At 42.0% G+C, this 18,220-nt stretch overlaps 1 protein-coding gene across 1 annotated transcript in view; it reads right to left on the reverse strand.

Annotated features, from left to right (window-relative positions):
• Positions 1-2,977: 2,977 nt before the first annotated feature.
• VEGFD (vascular endothelial growth factor D) overlaps positions 2,978-18,220 on the reverse strand; it is a 32,019-nt gene continuing 16,776 nt past the window's right edge. Inside the window, exons 2-7 of the mRNA XM_059821845.1 lie at positions 15,220-15,430; positions 11,482-11,672; positions 9,020-9,168; positions 7,648-7,745; positions 5,054-5,249; positions 2,978-3,560 (exon numbers count right to left, since the gene is read on the reverse strand). Of these exons, the coding sequence (XP_059677828.1) occupies positions 3,434-3,560; positions 5,054-5,249; positions 7,648-7,745; positions 9,020-9,168; positions 11,482-11,672; positions 15,220-15,430 (972 nt within the window). The 3' untranslated portion in view covers positions 2,978-3,433. The remainder of the gene's footprint in view (positions 3,561-5,053; positions 5,250-7,647; positions 7,746-9,019; positions 9,169-11,481; positions 11,673-15,219; positions 15,431-18,220) is intronic.

Raw genomic sequence — 18,220 nt, forward strand, 5'->3', positions numbered from 1 at the left:
CTTATACTCAAGCAATTAGTTTGTAGGCTTAGGGAAAGATATTCTCACGTTCCTGCACAGATAAGCGTGAATCTGGTCAATTCAGAGCTCTTGGGCATCTCTGCTTCCCCGCCCAGGACAGTGTCGCGTGTTACGTGAAGCAAGAGGGGATGGATCCATCGTACTGAGCTGCAGGGGAAGGCTACAGGACTGCAGCGCTGTCCTGGTGTGTGCAGTGTCCTTAAGTATGGGACACCGGCAAGAGGCGTCCCCTTACCCTGCCAGCCCTGGCACAGTGTGGGTGCTCACCTCCACCTCATTTTGTGACCTGGTGGGCCAGAGGCAGCTGGATGACAGATGAATGGGTTAATGGAGAGAGAAGGAGTTGTGTGGGGTCCTGTGCTGCACCAGGAGGGAAAGAGCTGATGGTGAGTTTAGTGCATGCGCACTCACACGTGTGCACACACACACGCACCCCAAGTCTGTTATCCTGCAAAGGTTTAAGTGTGAGTTTCAATTTTGTCTACCAGAGCTGACAGTCCTATTTGAAGCACAAAGCAGTACATTCATAAGCCTTCTGGAAATTAGGGCTAAGAATCTCTAAGGAGCATGAAAGTTATAAACTAGAAAATATTTACGTGTTGACTGCTTAGGTCACTCTTGTTAGTGAATGCCGCCACAAGCTGTTTCCTTTTCCACCTTCACGGTAAGCCTAAGGCCTGTTCTGATTTCATAAGCTTTCTGGCACATCGCTGCTTGCAAGATGGAAATCCCTCACAGGTAAAAGAACCTGTAGGGGATTAAACATGAAAATAACACTGAATTTTACGTTGACCTTCAGGTGTGTTTTTGGTGATGACACATTCTCTGTTGTTTGAGCATGTTTCTGTCAAAAATATTTACCTAAGCATTTCACAAAGTGATCCGCAAGAGGTAAGCACAAAATTTTGAGGTTAAGGGTTAAATTCACCCAGAGGCTTAGGCTGAACGAAGCCTGTGGACATGGCAACACCTCACTCCTTCCCATTGGGATCTTCAGTCCTGAGTTAGACCTCCAGGCACAGGTCTGTTTTTCAGTGGTCTAGGAAGGTGTGAAAAACTCAGAGCAGGGTTCACAGTGGTGGTCAGCGATGGTACCTTTCTAGCCTGGGTATCCTAAATGGCTATTGCACTCTCCTGGGTTTAGGTGGCTCATGTTCAAATCCCTCTCTGCCTCAGTTAGAAAAGCTTTTGAACATGGTTTTCAGCCCCTCAGTGACTGCTTTATCTGAGAGCCTTCTGGAATTGAAGCAGACTTATTTGTCTCTCAGGTTGGAGCAGTTCTGTTTTGTAAAAAAAAGTTCATATTTTCACTGGTCAGGACAAAAAACTGAGGAAACCTCTACAGATCAATGTTGATGAGACTCGGGCATAATTAATACAGGGTTCTGGTTGCTAAACTTCAACTTAAGAAAAGCTAGGAAATGCTAAAGTTAAACGCTTTCCACAGAATTTAACTGTACAAATACTGTTGTATAGTTTTGCACAAAGGTGTATTTTTACTCCATATGCCTCTGGTGCCATCAGTTCAGTGTCTGGTTTGCCTCTGCAGCTCCCTGGCTTTCTGAGGAATGTGCTAATGGTGTAGCTGGTTGGCAATCCAGCCACGAAGTGGGGGTGCCCCGACTGAGTGAGGTGAGAAGTGATGGGGCAGTTCATTCCTTCTATGGACCTTTGTATAGCTCAGGGACATCACCCACCATGTACACGTGTCTGAATTTAGAGCCTCTTGGAGGAGCGAGGGAAATGTAAGGGTGTGCTTCTGCTGCCCAGCTGGTTCACCTGGTTTTGTACTGGGGTCACGTTCCCCTTCTTGTCCATGCAGAGTGCATGCTAGCTGCATGTGGCCTTCGCTCTGGAGGAAAACCCTTGGCAGGGGAGCCCAGTGCAGACCCGTAGGTAACCCTGCTGCAGGGGCTCCAGCCAGTGCGCTCACAGGTCAGACTGTGTTGCTTGGTCAGAGGATCCCAGGCCACTTCCCAGCACGGATAACAAAAACAGCCTGCCGGTATGTTTGCACAGACCTAGATCACAGACGGCTTAGGAAGTGCTCAGAGCAGTCGTCCAGGGTCGAATCCTAAATGCCTTACTCAGACAAAAGACCTGTTAAATTGTTTGGTGCTTTGTCCAACAATTCAATAGATCTCACAGGATTTGGCTGTAATTTTATTTTAAAGCAATGTATTTTTTCCCGATAGAAATATTAAAAAATCTCAGATGCACATCAAAAAGCCATTGTGTTGTGTCAGCCTTTCCATCCCTGCAGCAATTGTTTCATTTGCTCTATTCCCTTCATTCACAGTGCAGCATAGAATTGGAGAATTCAGCAAAGGAGAAAAAATGATTCAGTCGTCACGACTATCACTTCCAGTTCAGGATTATTGCTCACAGTATTTTCTCTGGACTGGCTCAGTCCAGACTTCAGTGGCTCAGACAATAATGCTGTCCTTGTACTTGATTTGGTTAAACCACTGTTACTCAGGCCTCACACTGGTGAAAGGAATTTCAGTGCAAAGGAGATCTTTTCATAGCATGGTAAGCTAAAAGGAAAGCCATCTTTTAGTGAACCATGCCTTTCCAAAAATCACTGAAGAGTTAGTACTAGTGTGACTGTTATTCCCTTAGGGAGATTAACACACTACACCAGGAACAAATAAATAAATCACACATGGTTGTCGGGCAGACGTGGGAAAAATGATTCTTCTTTACCGAAACTATTGGATCAAGTGACCTTGTTTCGACCTGGGTTTGGGCAGAAGCCAGTCCTAGTGGGACAAACATAAGAATGCTGTACTTGAGATGGCTTTTTGCTTATTTTGGTTATTTTCATTTTGTTGGGCAGAGTTATAAAATAACAGAGAAAAATCAAAACACTTGAATAACTGATGTATTTATTTTCTTATATACACTTAAATATGGCACATCTGACAGTAGTTGTACAATAAACTCAAAATGATAATCAAAGCTGGACAGTAGATCAAAAAACTCAGTGCTGATCCTATTAGAAGCCAAATCCCGTACACTGAATTTCTGAAGAAAGTTTCACCCAGGAGCTGCATTAGCTAAGGATTTAGAGGCTAAGATTATCTAGTCTCAGTTTCTGAAGGACTGGCTGGTGACTGTGGCTCTGTTACCAATGTACCAGCTTCATCTTCTATAATGTAACATTGAACTGGCACTTTCCACTCTTTCTTCCACGCCGCCAGCAATTCATCAGTTGTTGTTACCTCTCAGAGAACAATTACCAATGTCCCAGAGGATTCACCTGCAGTTAGTGATTACTCTAATAAATAAATGCAGACTGGATTCATTCTTCTGCTATTAATGTGGAAGGTGTTCGTGTTTACTATTGTTTGAAAGTCAGTGACAGCTACTTCGCAAAGCAGTAGGTTTTTGGAGAATAGGGGAAGATCAGTCAAGGAGTTTCTTTGCTTTGGGACCCGTGAGAACCTCTCTTCTCCTTCGGACAACGACAATGCCTGGAACACATTGGTTTTGCAGTTGGGCATGTTCTGGGTTGGGATGGACATTTGTCCTCACAGCTGTTTGATAAAGGAGAAAAAAGGAGAAGGAGAGAAGCATTTTAATACGATAGTTCCTCACTGTTGCAGACCTCAAGTTTTTCATCATTGAACACTGCAATGTGCTGTAGATAACGTTTGAGAAAGTGTCAACACCTTACAACACAGGCAGACAAGGCTGCTGCCTAACAGTTCTTGTCTGCAGCAACATGTCTTGCTGTTGTCCATTTGTCTACAGTCACGACCCAAGTAATGCTTTCATTTCTTGTGAGCAGTGAAGTCTAGAGTGTCGGCACTGGATAGTGCTACCCTCAAATTCTGCAAAGTACCTTAGCTCACCTGATGCTTCAGCTTTGGTCCTCCAGGACTACTGGGCATAAAAGTCTGGCATAAAAGTCCTGTGTCCAGGTTATAGTAATTTCTGGAAGCCAAACCCATGTAAACAAATGATTGCATTGATCCCCTCCCACCTGTCTGAAACATGTAAATGATGAAGTCTCTCATGCTCACTTTCAGCTCTGCTGATTCTATTTCTATACTTCTTGTCAACTATTTGATGCTTGTCCGTATTTTCAAAGCTGAACCTAAAGATGCAAAGGTTACTTCTTCCACAGCTTCTTCTCCATGATGAATCTATGAAGGCTGTGAGAATGGACTTTGTGAGTGACCATTCAGTGAGCTGCAGTTCTGCCAAGGTACCCAGAGAGACTGGATGCTGACTGTCCTTACACAAGCTTTCAGATAGAGCTCCTGCATGCTCATGGGACTCTACATGTGGCCATGTAGAGTCCTTCCTTTCTGAGAAGGAAATTTTGAAAATAAACTAATGTATGGAAAAGGAGTATTTTGAAAGGGTATTTTCTATTAAAATTTTGCCAGAGAAACCTCACAACTAGTTACGCAGAAGGATTAGGGAAATGCATGAAGTATAACAGCCCCAGAACAATTTTCCAGCTTCTCAGTGGAATCAGAGCTGATTGGGTGGCTTTGTATGTGTACAAAATTGCCTTAGCTCTAGAAAATCACTTGCTTTCAGGACAAACTGAATCAGGAATGAACTGTATGGTGTGGGTGCCAACTTAGGGAGCTTTTGTCCCTAGACGCCCATAAGTCTGCATTCAGCTGTGACAGAGAACACAGGATCGGTTCTACATACCTACAAATGCAAGACTCAGTATCTCACTGTAAATCCCCCGTGTCACACAGTAATTTCAGCTGTAGCACAGTTTTAACCATCATTCCCTTAAGATTAGGGGAATAAAAGTAATAAGTATTGGTAGTTGAATAGCATCCTTGTCCAGGTTTCTTTAAAACATGTTAATTAAATAAACCTTAGACTCCTTCTATGAAGCAAGTATTGTAAATATCATCTCTATTATTATTATCTCCCTAACTGCAGCAAGGTATTTTATCCCAGGTGGATGTCCTGGCTAATTCAGCACTTGCACCTCCAGCATTTACGCAAGCTAATTCAGATCTTGCAGCATAGACACTGAATGACAAGGAACACTTACCTGCAGGTTTCAGCATGAAATATCTTGTGCTTTAGAGCACAGCTCTCCTGGCTCTCCCTACACAAATAGCAGCTGCAGTTCTCTTTACTTTGAAAGAAATCTGTGGGACACTTCTGTCTACAGATGCATTCACAATTTTCTTCATCAAATTCCATATGTTGTCCGCACATAGCCAGCTCAGCAAGAGGAGGGAGTCCTGCAATAGAACATACATCTTTTAGCTGTAAGCTTTACATGTCTAAATTCCGCTTTTGAAGAGACTAACTCTTTCTTTGCAATCACTAGGATTTGCCCATGTACTCTCTGATAGATTCTAATCTTCAGAATTTCTGTTGTAACTAACAGTGCAGAAAAGGACTTGAGAGGATTGGGCTGATTATTTCACTTACTCTAATACTGCTATTTCTTGTGGGTTGAACCCTGCATAAAAATACTTTATTTTGGGGCTGTATATTAAAAGAGCCTAGTGTTAGGTTTTGGAATGCACAAATCTTTACTGGACAGCAGGTTTTAAAAAGAGAATCTCGAAAAGGATTTAGTCTGTACCCGTGACAAAAACGCACATTCACGCAAACTATCACACTCACTACTCGATGTTCATCATTATCCATATACTTTGGAAATTTTTGCAAAAGTAGTACTAAGTCTAGTAAGGTGCAAGCTGGTCTAGCACTTTGATAACATGCATATGCACGCTTGTCAGTTACAAAAAGAAGAAAATACTTTGCTTCAGAAACAAAACCCCAGCCAAGTGAACGCACTGCCTAATACCTCATCTATCTTCCCTCAAAATACACATCTGGAGTACAATATAATGCTAATCCTAGCAAAAAGGGAACACATTTTGTGAAAGCTTTATTAAAATGCTAGCAGCACATCCCCGGTTAAAGGTCATAGCGTATGATGTGTCATTGGCAAGGTAATTTCCTGTAGTTTTACAATTAGCTCTTGGATTTAACCTATGGAATGTGGAATGTAACCTGCATCTGCAACCTCTGCAGCCTCAGCTCTGATCTCAGTGGCCAGAAAAGGCTTGCACATTACTTGAAAGAAACCTTCATTATTATTTACTGAATGCTGGAAAACCAATATCCAGACAGAATAAAACCCAAGTCCTATTGGAAGAGGGGAAGGGATCTACCCCAAATTCTTGGAAGACAAACCCCTTCCTTGGGGTGATAAAGCTTGGCGCGTGTGGTGCAGAGTGTTTCAGTCTCACTTTGGTTCAACCTCAAAGACAGATTTTAAGTTATTTTGTCCCAGCCGCTGCCAAACACAATGTAGTTCAGAGAATGATATTTTATCTGAGGAAATACTGAGTCTATGTCATCAAAAGCTGTAATTCAACAAGCCACAATTTTTAATGCTCCAAGCTGACCTTACAAAAGGCTAAAAGTTAAGAGGACTCTGGCTATTCACACTCCTTTGGACATACTCTGAAATACAGACTACTAATCCTTTCTTGAGTGAAAAGTCTAGCTTGAGCTTAACTACCTAACCTGATGGTCAAATGGTCTGATCCAGAATCAGAAGAGATCCTACAGAAACCACTATGCAACTGATCTCTTGCTTATTAACATCAGGAGATTGTAATCAACAGACCAGTTTATGAGTTTATTTAGTTTTGGTTTAGCTTGCTAGCCTAGGAATTGCTTGCCAGCTTGCTTTTATTGTTGCCTTGGATGGTTTATTTTTTTGCTTGCTGCATGTAGGTTAAACCACAAAGGCAGGGCTTTCTTCTGTGTCCATCTGCTCTAGTGCTATGATAATTTTATCTTGACCAGTACAATTTCCTGAGAAAAACAATTTTTTAAAAATCTTATACAGGGCTTGGAGAAATTTTAACTTCTCTTAATGTTTACTGCTAGTAAGTATCTTTAGACTTACACAGGTACCCCCCAGAATATTTCCTGCAAATTCCTTTGACAGATTAAAGTTTTGCAGGAAAATCAGAAGGAGGAGGGAAGTAGTGTAAACTTCTGCTAATTTTACCCTTTTCCATTTCCCTCCACAGACCTGAAAGGGTATTCTTGCATACTCCTGAGTATGTAGGGCATATCAGTTTGAAAGCTTTCTAAATACCTCAGTGTTATCATAAAAAATAAGAAAATACTTTGAAAGGTCATATAATCTTTTGCACTGACTACAGCTAATAATCTTATTCCTGGTATGTCTGTTCTTAAGAATTTCTCACAATAAAGATTCAGCACCTTCCCCATGCAATATATTCCAGGGCATAGTTTTTTCTCCAGTTAAAAAGTTTTCCCGAATGCCGATCATACAATTTAAGGCCCATGTAAAATAAAAATTTATTCAGGGTGCCTACTTCACTAACTCTTTTTAGTACTTTCCTATTTCCCATTCAGATTGCTTATACAGATGGAGTAAAACGTCCAAGCAAAAAACATGAGATGGGGATAAGTACATACGAGTGTTTATTTTCAGGTGAGTTTCTACATCATAAGCCAAGTCTATTTAGGGATGTGGAATAAAAACTATAACTCTGTCAATGAAAAAGTGGGACAAAACCAAAATGAAACACAAGCAGCCTGCAGATAGTAAGCAAAAGTGTCCATTTGTAATTTTATCTTTACCTTCTCGTCTGTTCGGGTGCTGTACATCGACAACACATTCACATTTGTCACTATCCCAGATCCATCCATTATGGCAAATTTTGTTGGTAAAGGGGCATCTAGAAGAAAAAAAAAATAAGATAGGAATAAAACAAAAAAAAATAGGAGCATCAGTGTAGTCATTTGGCAAAATGAGCCTGCTAGTATGCTGGGTCTGCCACTTGTACTACATGAAGGTACGGCATCTGTGTGCATTACTGCTGCAAACAGAAAACCTTGGGACTGGATGATTTTGCTGAGCTGGCTGGCTCCCAGCAACTAGATGGAGCAGGTACAGCACACATTTCAGATTACATCCCTAGGAAACAGCTACAGTTTCGCAGCTCCACTTTTCCACAACACAGCTCTACCTCACCCAGGGTAGTCTTTGTCTTACAGTATTCATGCCATGTAACTGTATTCAATTTTGTCACGCTGCCAGAAAGTGCAGCTCCAGTTTAAATTTGCCCATGCTTAAGGATGTGCAGTGGACTGTTTTCAGGGTCAAAGGGGCCGGTTTGACTTTTAGGCACTTGGCTCTGGGAGGGGAACTCACAAACTGGAAGAAGGCTGAGGTTCTTCTGTATTTTTGCAGGACGAGGATTCAGAGTGGCCAGCAGGCTGAGTGAGGGCTGGAGTGGCTCTGCTCCCCCAGCCCAGATGTCTAACTGAAGGGCATTTATGGGGGCAAACCTACATGCAGGGCTAGACAGACACATCTGAGCTGGCTTCCAGTGAGTCACTGAAATTATCTGTGTTTCTAGAGTCTTAAATTGATGTAGCCTATTCCCACCAAGACTACAGGTATTTAATACTGTATTTTGAAGTTAGATGTGAGATCACTTTTTCCAGCCAATGAGCCTGACAGATGCAAACCAGGACTGGACCGGAAAGTGCACAGCCATGGTTCATACTGATTCTGACCCAGCGTGCCATGAGGTATGACAGAAGGCTTTAGCTTGACCACAACACTCTGCGTGCCCTGGCTAAAGAATAGGCGAGCAGAGTTGCTTGTGTCAGGTTGAAAAGGTCTATGCACACCTACCCAAATAGCGCCAGTGGAGCATAGTGCTAATATGTGCACTTTGAGTCCACTCTCAGGCACCTAAGTGTCTTACTGACTCCAGATCCTGCTAAACTAGCCTGCTGTTTGTTGGATTCTGGTGTCCATTCACTTATAATTCACCAGGTTTAACTGAAGTTTTCTAACCCTGAGTGATAATCAAGGTATTTGGAAAAACTGTCGGGATAACAGAAAGTGAAGGGGACATTGTAATGAGCAAAGCAGAACAAAACAATTTTCCTACTTTAGACTGCAAAACATGTGTAGCAGTTTGTAAAAGAGGGAACTTACCCATCTTCTTCCGGGTACTGGACAGATCTTCGTATGATGGTGTACTGATGGCGCTGGGTATTTGATAGACACTTACAGGCTGTGTGATTGGCAATTTTGATTGGCACAGGCTCAGGAACACTTGTCAAGGGAACCGAAATCTCAAAGAGCTAGGTGGGTGAAATAACATTTATTTTTCAGCTTCCATTGTACAGTTAATATTGGGAGTTTTAAGTCAAAACCTCTTATCCTTTCCCACCATTTGTGCCACCCTTGCTCTTTTCTAGAGATAGTTACCATAGGTATAAATGAGCAGGTGAGCACTAAAGGTTTTGAAGAGAAGAATAAGCAATGCCCACCAAGGTAGGAACTTGCCAAAACGGTGGTCCCAGTGCTGTATTACCAGCTATTATACACCCAAGACCATTCAAAATTATTTGCAAACACACTTAAAAGCCTCTTCTGGATGCTAGGGGCAAATGGAAAAGATATAGGTGTTGGGAACTTTGTTCTCAGTTATATCATCTGTTGAATCTCAACCATTCAAGGAGACAGCTGTTTAACTGTCCCAAGGTATAATCACAGCATGCATCTTTAGGGGACTAACTTAACCCCCACAGCATCCTCAGAGAAGAAAGAAACAGGACTAAATACAGGAGAGTTCATTCTGCTTCAGCTGGGTTCCTGCAGGGAATTACCCTGGAAACATCTCTCTGTTGACTATAACAGGAGCCTAAGGAACAAAGCAGCCTATGTTCATTGCATCCAGATTGTTTAGGGTGATCTCTGAGTAGCCTTGTGGAAGCCCTTGTTCCTTGGGCAGCTATGTGTGGGAACTGTTGAAGTGACTCACACCCCCTCAGTCCCCCCCAAGCCAGCTTCCTTCCCATGGAAACCAAAGCATAGGATACATCTTCGCATGCCAGCGTGTCTTGGCTTAATGCTGCATCCACATTCAGGGGCTGAGAAATATTCCTAAGCTTGACAGTTTAGACATTTAAATTTAGGTGTCATAGCATCTAACTTTAGGTGGCATGAATATCCTTCAGTGGATATTTTACATCACTAATATGCGAGTAATTCCATTCATTTTAGAAGAGTAACTCTGGACTGATTGTGGTGTATCCGGGAGTGGAACTTAGCTGGGGGCTTTTAAGGGAATGGTTATTTTGAAGGACACTAAAGGAATGTTACAGTCTGCAGAACTGCAGTTTTTCAACAAACTTGTGAACTGCTGCTCCAAAAACACATAAATAAATAAATACTTTTTAGCCTGACCTATCTCCCTGAGCTGATCGGATGTCTTTTGTCAGTGGCCAACAGCTCATAACAGCTTTCTCCTCTGGTGTGGAATGAAAGCAATTAATGAACATTGACGCAAGAAAGATGGGCCCTGATTTATTTTGCTCCAACTGTATTCCAGTACAACCAGGCACCGTGGAATTATATTCCAACAAACCTGAAACAAATACAGAAGCGAATCGGACCTGCTCACTATGAGGACTTCCATTTTCTTTTTAAAACAACTGCCCTCAATCTTTGTTCTGATTTAAAGAAAAGCCTTTTTAATAACCAGAATTTAATATATTACTGCAGGTCAAAAGGTTTGATCAACTATAAGTAGGCATGCACAAGGTGAAAGTTAATCTAGGAGGACCAGCCTCCTGTGCTCCTTCTGTAGGTATGAACACAGATGGTTTCATCTGTAGAGCTGATTGAAAGTACTAAACTTGGAGCTCTGTTCAGAGTCACCCACTGGAGCAAGGTATCTCTATACATAGACACTGGATGGAGTCTACAGAAAGAAGTTCTCTGTCTACTTTATGCTCACCTTTTGGCGCTGGTCATTAAAACTCAGGTATTTGTCGCCTGTTGCAACTAAGCAGTAATTGACTACTGGCTTAAGCCTTTCTTTTCTAAAGTGACTTGTGATTTGGGACATTCAGATCCTGAGGCATTCAAATTGAGAGCATCTGTCCTCTCCTGCTGAAAATGTCCCCTTTTTAGGCTCGCAAAACTGCACATCCAAAATTATTAGCCAGCCTTTTTGGCACTGACGGCAATTTTGAAAATGCAGCTCTCAAACTCCTGGCCTCACACAGCAAAATTTCCTGGAGTGTCTCTTAATCCTTTGGTGCAGAGGATTCCCATGAGCCAATACTCTCAAGAGGTCCCAGATCCAAGTAATAATACATTAAAGAAGGATTAAACACCTTAACATCACATGAGCCTGCAGTCACTTTCTCAGGGCCTGATTTTCCATCTCTACACATATATATCCATTTTTAATAATGCAACATGAATGTAAAATGCTGTTGCTCATGCCTGCATTCACTCCGCATGGATAAAAGATTAATTCTTCTGTTCGTTGTGATAGTGCAGACAGATCTTTCATAACAGGATCTCAGAAACCAAATGTCCTCCTTCCCCTCCCTTCTTGGAGAGCCAGGGTAAAAAGAAAGCAGATGAATAGCCTCATTTACCGTTTTCGACACATAAGTTGTACTTGTATTCATGCAGCTCAGACTCTCCTCGTTGCAGCAGCCTCCGCATCTGAACACATTCACGCAGGGAGGCTTGAAGAATTTGTTGGTTGTTGTACCCAGCTCTTTGGCAACTTCCACGCAGGTTTCTCTTGGCACACATTGAGTCTTTTGCCATTCCTCATCTATGACTGGAGAAAACACCATTTTTATGAGCAATCATGGCAAAGTTAAACCTCTGATTAGTGAGGATGAAGCATTATGTAAATAAAAATGAAGTGCTGGCAGGCCATTTGCGCTTACTTGGATCGATTCGCACTTACTTGGATTGATCTAAGGACCAGAGAGAGTCTGAGTGCAAAATTATCCCAGTAACTTACACCAGCTGCACTGGCAGAAAGGTCGTTGCATTTATCCGCCTTTAGCTTTCAATGCAGATGACCAAAATCTCCTTTTATGCCAGTGGGTTAAGTAGAGCTGCATTGATTTCCCCTAGCCAAGAGTCAGCTCACAGCCGCTGTCTGACAAAGCTGGCCCACACCCTGTTCTCCTTTTCTCCAGGGTAGACCTCCTTATTGTCATTTTACCCTCTCTTCGCATGTACCCCACTGCAGACTCAGTAGAGCCTTGGCCTGACTGCAACAGCACATTAATGATTAACAGATTCTGGTCAGAGGGTATTTATACTCCTACTGGATGTCAGCCAGCGAGCACCGTTTCCAAAATGTCTAATGAAATCCAAGACAAACACTCTCACACCTCAGTACCCTCAGGGGGTTCAGTTTGAATAACAGGAATATGTATTCAAGCATGATTTATCTATTCAAAACACTGTGACATCTTTCAAATACTGAATTGTTGTCAACTAGTAATTTATTTTAGACTGATCTGTCAAATTCTGACTGTGAGAAGGAATAATGCATTAACTGACTGAACCAGAGGGAGAAAGCAGTGGCATTTACATAATATTATCTCAAGCCTCGTTAAGAGGTGGCCCTGCTATTTTTGGCTTTTGCTTACCTGATTCAAGTTATGGAATTACTCAAGAGTCATCAATGTTTATGCTTTAAGTCCTCCTTAAAATTATGAAAAACATTTTTCCTGTCTGCCTCCCTCCAGCAGGCTTCTGAAAGATCAAAAGCAACTCCTGTACTATTAAGAACATTGCTCTCTCTTCCAATGCAGTCCACCTCCCTACTATTGGGCAAGCAAAGCATACATTTACAGGGAAGTTCTGAAAAAAAAAAAAATAAAAATTTTGGAAGACTTTTAATCTAAATGCTATACTTTGTCTTTGGATAAGCATTTATTTCTCTCTTTCCTACCTGACTTTCCTTTTACTATTTATAACTTTCTCTTCAGCTGACTCTGTATATTTAAATCAGTTTGTTTATTCCTGCAAAGTCCTTCCCCAGGGTTGATTCACTCCACTTTCCAGTCTCCCAAAAAGTACAAGAAATAAGAGCTTGAGGCCCCGTTTCTGATTTCACAGCATAAATTAAGAGACAAATCACTAAAATCAGTAGAATTTTCTAGCGTAGTGTTAGTCTATCAAAACAGCAATCCAATCCTAGGCTTTAAAATAGAAATTAAAGTGTTTGCCAAACTCATTAAGGTATGTGCGTGTAACCATTCAGATGTCACTTCAGTAAGTGGTGATGACCTTTCCAACTGCACACATCCTCCCTTTATTGACGACTTCTTTAAGCAAAGGGGTGCTATAGGAAGGGGTGGTCAAAGAAGTTGGTGTCACATTTTGTTCAGAAACACCGTGGTCACCCTAATCTTTTTTGTGAGCAAGCACAGGGCAGCTGCTGAGGAATTTGGCTCTGATACAGACTCCAGCTTGAAAGCGCTGCAGTCCTAGGTGAGCTGAGCTGCTTGGGGGAGGCTGTGGTTAGACGAGGTGACATGAGCTTTCAGTGGATTCATCATTAAAGCTCTAGAAAGGAGGAACAAAGCCCTGAATTCGCCCTGCTGGAGTTTGGGGTGCTGTGGAAGATGGTCTAGCAGTGAAACAACAAGGAGCCTTGATCCAGCCTTCGCGTCAAAACACTTTATTAAAACAAAACAGATGCCCTTGGCAAAAAGATCAATGCTTAATGACTGGAAAGGGTGTGGGAAAGAAATACATGTTTATAGGCTTAGGTTTTTTAAAAGGAGTTTTAGTACCGTGAACATATTAAGATATTAGAACAAAAGTAGTCTCTGTCCTGGGATAATTCCACTTCGGATGAAAGAATGGAGAAGGTGACCCAATAGGCTTTTTTAGACTTAAATTTCAGTGGCTTGACTTTGGATGAGAAAGCTGACATCTCTGTATTTAGAGTTAGACTTTTAAAGCAAAAGTAGGAAGCGACCTAACAGCTGTTCCAAGCAATTATAAGAAAACTATATCTGTATGACCATGGTCATCTGACTTTATTACCTTAACAGTTACATTATTCTGGCATTGAAAAAAAGCCCATTGCAATATGCACTGCCTCAGAAACACTTGACAACATCCTCTGTGGTCTCGCTCTATTGACAAAAGGAATATTTTCATTTTTCAGAAATTCTGGTGCTCACTAAATGAGCAATCGTGAATAGAGAATTACAGCATTTGACACTGGGTACTACTTCTAATAACAGCTCTATGGACTCCTAGACTTGTAAAGGTGTGCAAACAAAATGTGTATCATTAATTAAAGACCTTTGAATTGTTTTTCCAGTGTGTACTGGATTTTTTTTTTCTGTACAAAATTTCTATGAGAAGTTTAAAACCATGCCTGTCATATGAAAACCCTGTTCGGACTGGCATTCATGTCTGCATTTCTGTGCCGTGGCTCAGAGAAGCAAATTAAGGCCTTTGCTCAGCCATAATTTAGCTGAGTAATGGTGTGCAAATGTGACTGTGGTTATTGTAAAACTGGTATAGGAACAGCATCAGCAATATCTGATTTCCCAAAAGGAAAGTGCTATGATCGTATCACTTCAGGCTACCGACCGAACAAAAAAGAATAGCTCGGTCTGTCCTTTGTTAGGCTACGGTATAGTTCTGCTGTAGGATATCCATTTGCTGGTCAAAGTATAGTAACCGGTCCTTTATTTTACATCAGTGAACACATAATGCCTCTCAAGTCTCTCTCCTACAAGGAATGGTATTCACTTTTGCTCCAGATGAGGGAATAGATTGTGATTCCCCGCATTCAGGTGTTGGTTTGTTCTTTCAAGATCATCTACTTCTCTCTGGAGAGACTTCCTCAAATAGATTGGGATTAGGACAATACCTCCTTCGTCTGCAATTCCCACCCAGACACTGCTGCTGATACAGTGCCTTACATCAGAGCACAACTAATAAAAAAAGGGATTTCTATTCCTGGAGGAAAGCTTGTTTGTTTCTGCCTGCAAGCAAATTCTGAGATTTAGCCCAATGCTGCTGGCCAGCCCCTCGGCCAGTCATTCCAACCTGTTCTTTGCATGTTGTCTTCCCCTCCTTTTGTGTGGACTGACAAATCCGTACCTCATACGTCTTCCCTTCAGAGAGCATACAGAGAACAATAAGCCTGATTTGGCCACAAAACAGGGAGGCAGACTCAGGCTATTGCCCAACTTTTTTTCATACAAAGTCATTTTCCATTAATACCCTGTTGTTTCCAGTATGGGTGTTTTCTAGGAAACCTCTGGTACTTAACCCTTTACTGGTTAAGAATCAGTGGTCCTGAAGGTGAGATCATTCAGCTGCAAACCTGCACCTACCTTTCAGTGTATCGATATCATAGAAAGCAGCAGCAAATCTGGTGGAGCGATGTGATGCAGAGCGGGAGTCTAAGTTGGCCAGACTTTTGAGTTTTAGCCTGCATTTCCACAGCTTCCAGTCCTCAGAGTGGGTGATGCGAAGCAGCTCTTCCAGGCTGGATGCTCTCCTGATCTGCTGTTCTGACCGCTCCAATGCTGACAGAGACGTCCTCTGGAGGGAAAGGGGTAAGTCAGAAAGCCAGTACCTTTACAGCCTGTCCCCAGTGCAGCACATGGAGCACTTGTACAAAAAGGCAGCACATTACTGAGGACAGCTGAGAATACCTGGCAAAACAGGAGCACACAGGAATGTCCCGGCTCTTGACAGTACCCAGCGCCAGACCGATCTGCAGGATTTGTGCCCGTATAAATTGGGAGGGGGAGATACCCACTTCCTCACCCTTTCCATCGCAGCCTTCAGAGCTATTTGACAGATGCAGGCTGCACTCCCCGTATCACAGCTCTCACGGAACCTGGCAGACACCGATCACATGGTTGCTGTGCCTGAGGTGGTTAGCCACACCAGCATGAATCCTGGGTCACCCATATAGACAACCTGAATGAGTTCAGCTGGTGAGCACAACTCATGTGCCTTTGCAGCCAGCCACCTCAAGTGCCAAAGCTTTGGTGCCAACCACGAGACGTCACTGCAGGGGCAGGTGATACAGCTGGAAGCTGCCCTAAGTACAAGGGCCCATCCACACAGCGGGCAAACACAACACTCAATGTGCTGCAGAGTGCAGAATGCATCTGCCATTTCCCATCCTGACTACTGTTTGGGTCATGCCCCAGTCAGCCAAAGCAGCCTTAGTCCAGCCTCAGCGCTGTGGCTGTGCAGCAGAGTTAGCACAATCGTTGCATTTTCCACCTGCATGTTGTACATGACCATTCTCCACTCCCACAGGAGAACACTCCCTACAAAGGCCTACTGCACCAGTTTAAAGTCTTTATTCACTTAAAAAACACCTGTTTAACAGAAACTTAGTATTACACAGCACCCCATAACAATACTGGTTTCTTTAGCTGCTGCTTTCCAACATCTGTGTTTGTGCCTTTATCAAGGCATTGAGTATGCATTTCCACTGACTCATCAGATCTGCTGAAAACTATTGCCTCCAACCCAAGTAAAAAGTTATGTTTATAAATGGCTGTGTTGCACTGGGCTGGTGCTCTCAGTTGTACTCTCTGGTCATACAGTTGACTGTACTTTTTGACTTGCAAATAAAGGGCTCTCATAAATAAAATGCCAGTCCTTAAAGGCAAAGCAGAAATATAGGAAGCTGGCGATGAGGTGTGTAGCCACCGGCAGTCTGAACCGGTAGCAAGCAAGTGCTCTGTAAAGGGCTGGCAAAGGGGTGGGGGAAAGGGTCACCTTTAAGAGGAACATTTTTAGATGAGATCTGAAACCCAAGCACTGACTGCATCTGTTATTTGTTATTAAAACATCTGTGGCATTTATTTTGCAATGATACAGATGTTAGCCTGTACATGCGGGCCAAGTTCATTTTTGGGTAATTACCTTCCACTGACCTAAAATTCCCTGTGTAGTTAACTCAGAATAAGTAATTTGCTCCTCTTTTATGCCCATACAGAACATTATATTGTGCTCCAGCAAGCTGTCATTTTTCTTTATAGAGATGGCTGTTTTTCATAGGTGAATGATTTCTCATACATTTCATATGTGGTGAAAACTGGAAAGCCCATCTCAATACTTATGGACAAATAGGTCAGAAGGAATGTGAATACTTAGCACCAGTAACTGAATTTCAAGATAGTTTTACAAACAAGCTACTGAGAATTTTGCTGATGTAGGAAAGCTGAAATTCAGCTTGAGGTCAAGGCGTCAAAACTCATTTGTTCTAAGAAACGCAGCTTATATTCACTCCCATTCACAAACTGTCTCCTTGACCCTACAAAACATGCGAGTATAGGACCAGCACTAGTGTGGTAATGGGACCAAAGATATTAAAATTAAACTCTATTAACCATTAACAAGACTTTTTTCTCTCTTTACAGTAAAAAGGTGTTCTAGCTGAATCAGCATCCAAGACTTCTAAACTAGAATGAAATTACAGCAAACCTGTAAAATGAGATGATGATATTCTGTGAATTAGGAGACATATCCCTGCACTTCTTGTAAGGATCGGTAGTTTGGGACTAGCTTTTCCATTTCTTTTACTTAAACATCAAGAGGTTTTACTGAAGATTATTAACTCAGCAAAATAAGTTTTAAACCTAAGATCAAAGAGAACAGAAGAAGTATACATGCCTCCTTATGGTAAGAAAATATCTCCGGGCTTATCTAAAGCAAGAATTTGTACTGCTTTAAGGTTTCTTATATTTTTAAAGCTATACAAGTTCCTTAATGTGGACTGAATGCACTGAAATGAACAGACTTTATGCCTTCACAACTAGTATAGAAAGAGGAACAAGTAGTAGAAGTAATTTTTATACCCCAAAAATGCATCTCCAATAGGATTTGAAATGTGGTAATTAATAAAATGTACCTCTGATATTGATGCATCATAGTGGTGTTGACAAAGCCTGCCTATGTATGCAGGTTGTTCCTTCTTCTCTTTTACTGTTTTTCATATATTGGAAACTGGAGGAATACGGTCGAAAGAAATGGAAGGAGCAGTGCTCATTACAGAATTCCCTATGCAGTCATCAGAAGTGTATCCTAATTAACTAAACCACGATTATCCAAAACTCACACAGAGCCCTTAGAACTGAGTTATCGCTTCTCTGTCAATTCCAGCCCTGCTCAGTGTTGCCTGGGCAATTCAAACCTGAAGTGAATCTGTTGCCTCTACTCTCTCCATGTTTCCTAGTACCTATACAAGCTCTGCAGTTTGACAGGATCACCAGCTGCCTACCAGCACAATGCCAGAATAATTGTCTTCCTTCTTCTTATATTTGACTTCTTCCTGCAGGGAACAGATTTTACAGCTGATTTTATAAC

This window comes from Gavia stellata, chromosome 1 (assembly GCF_030936135.1).
Source record: "Gavia stellata isolate bGavSte3 chromosome 1, bGavSte3.hap2, whole genome shotgun sequence".
NCBI lineage: Eukaryota > Metazoa > Chordata > Aves > Gaviiformes > Gaviidae > Gavia > Gavia stellata.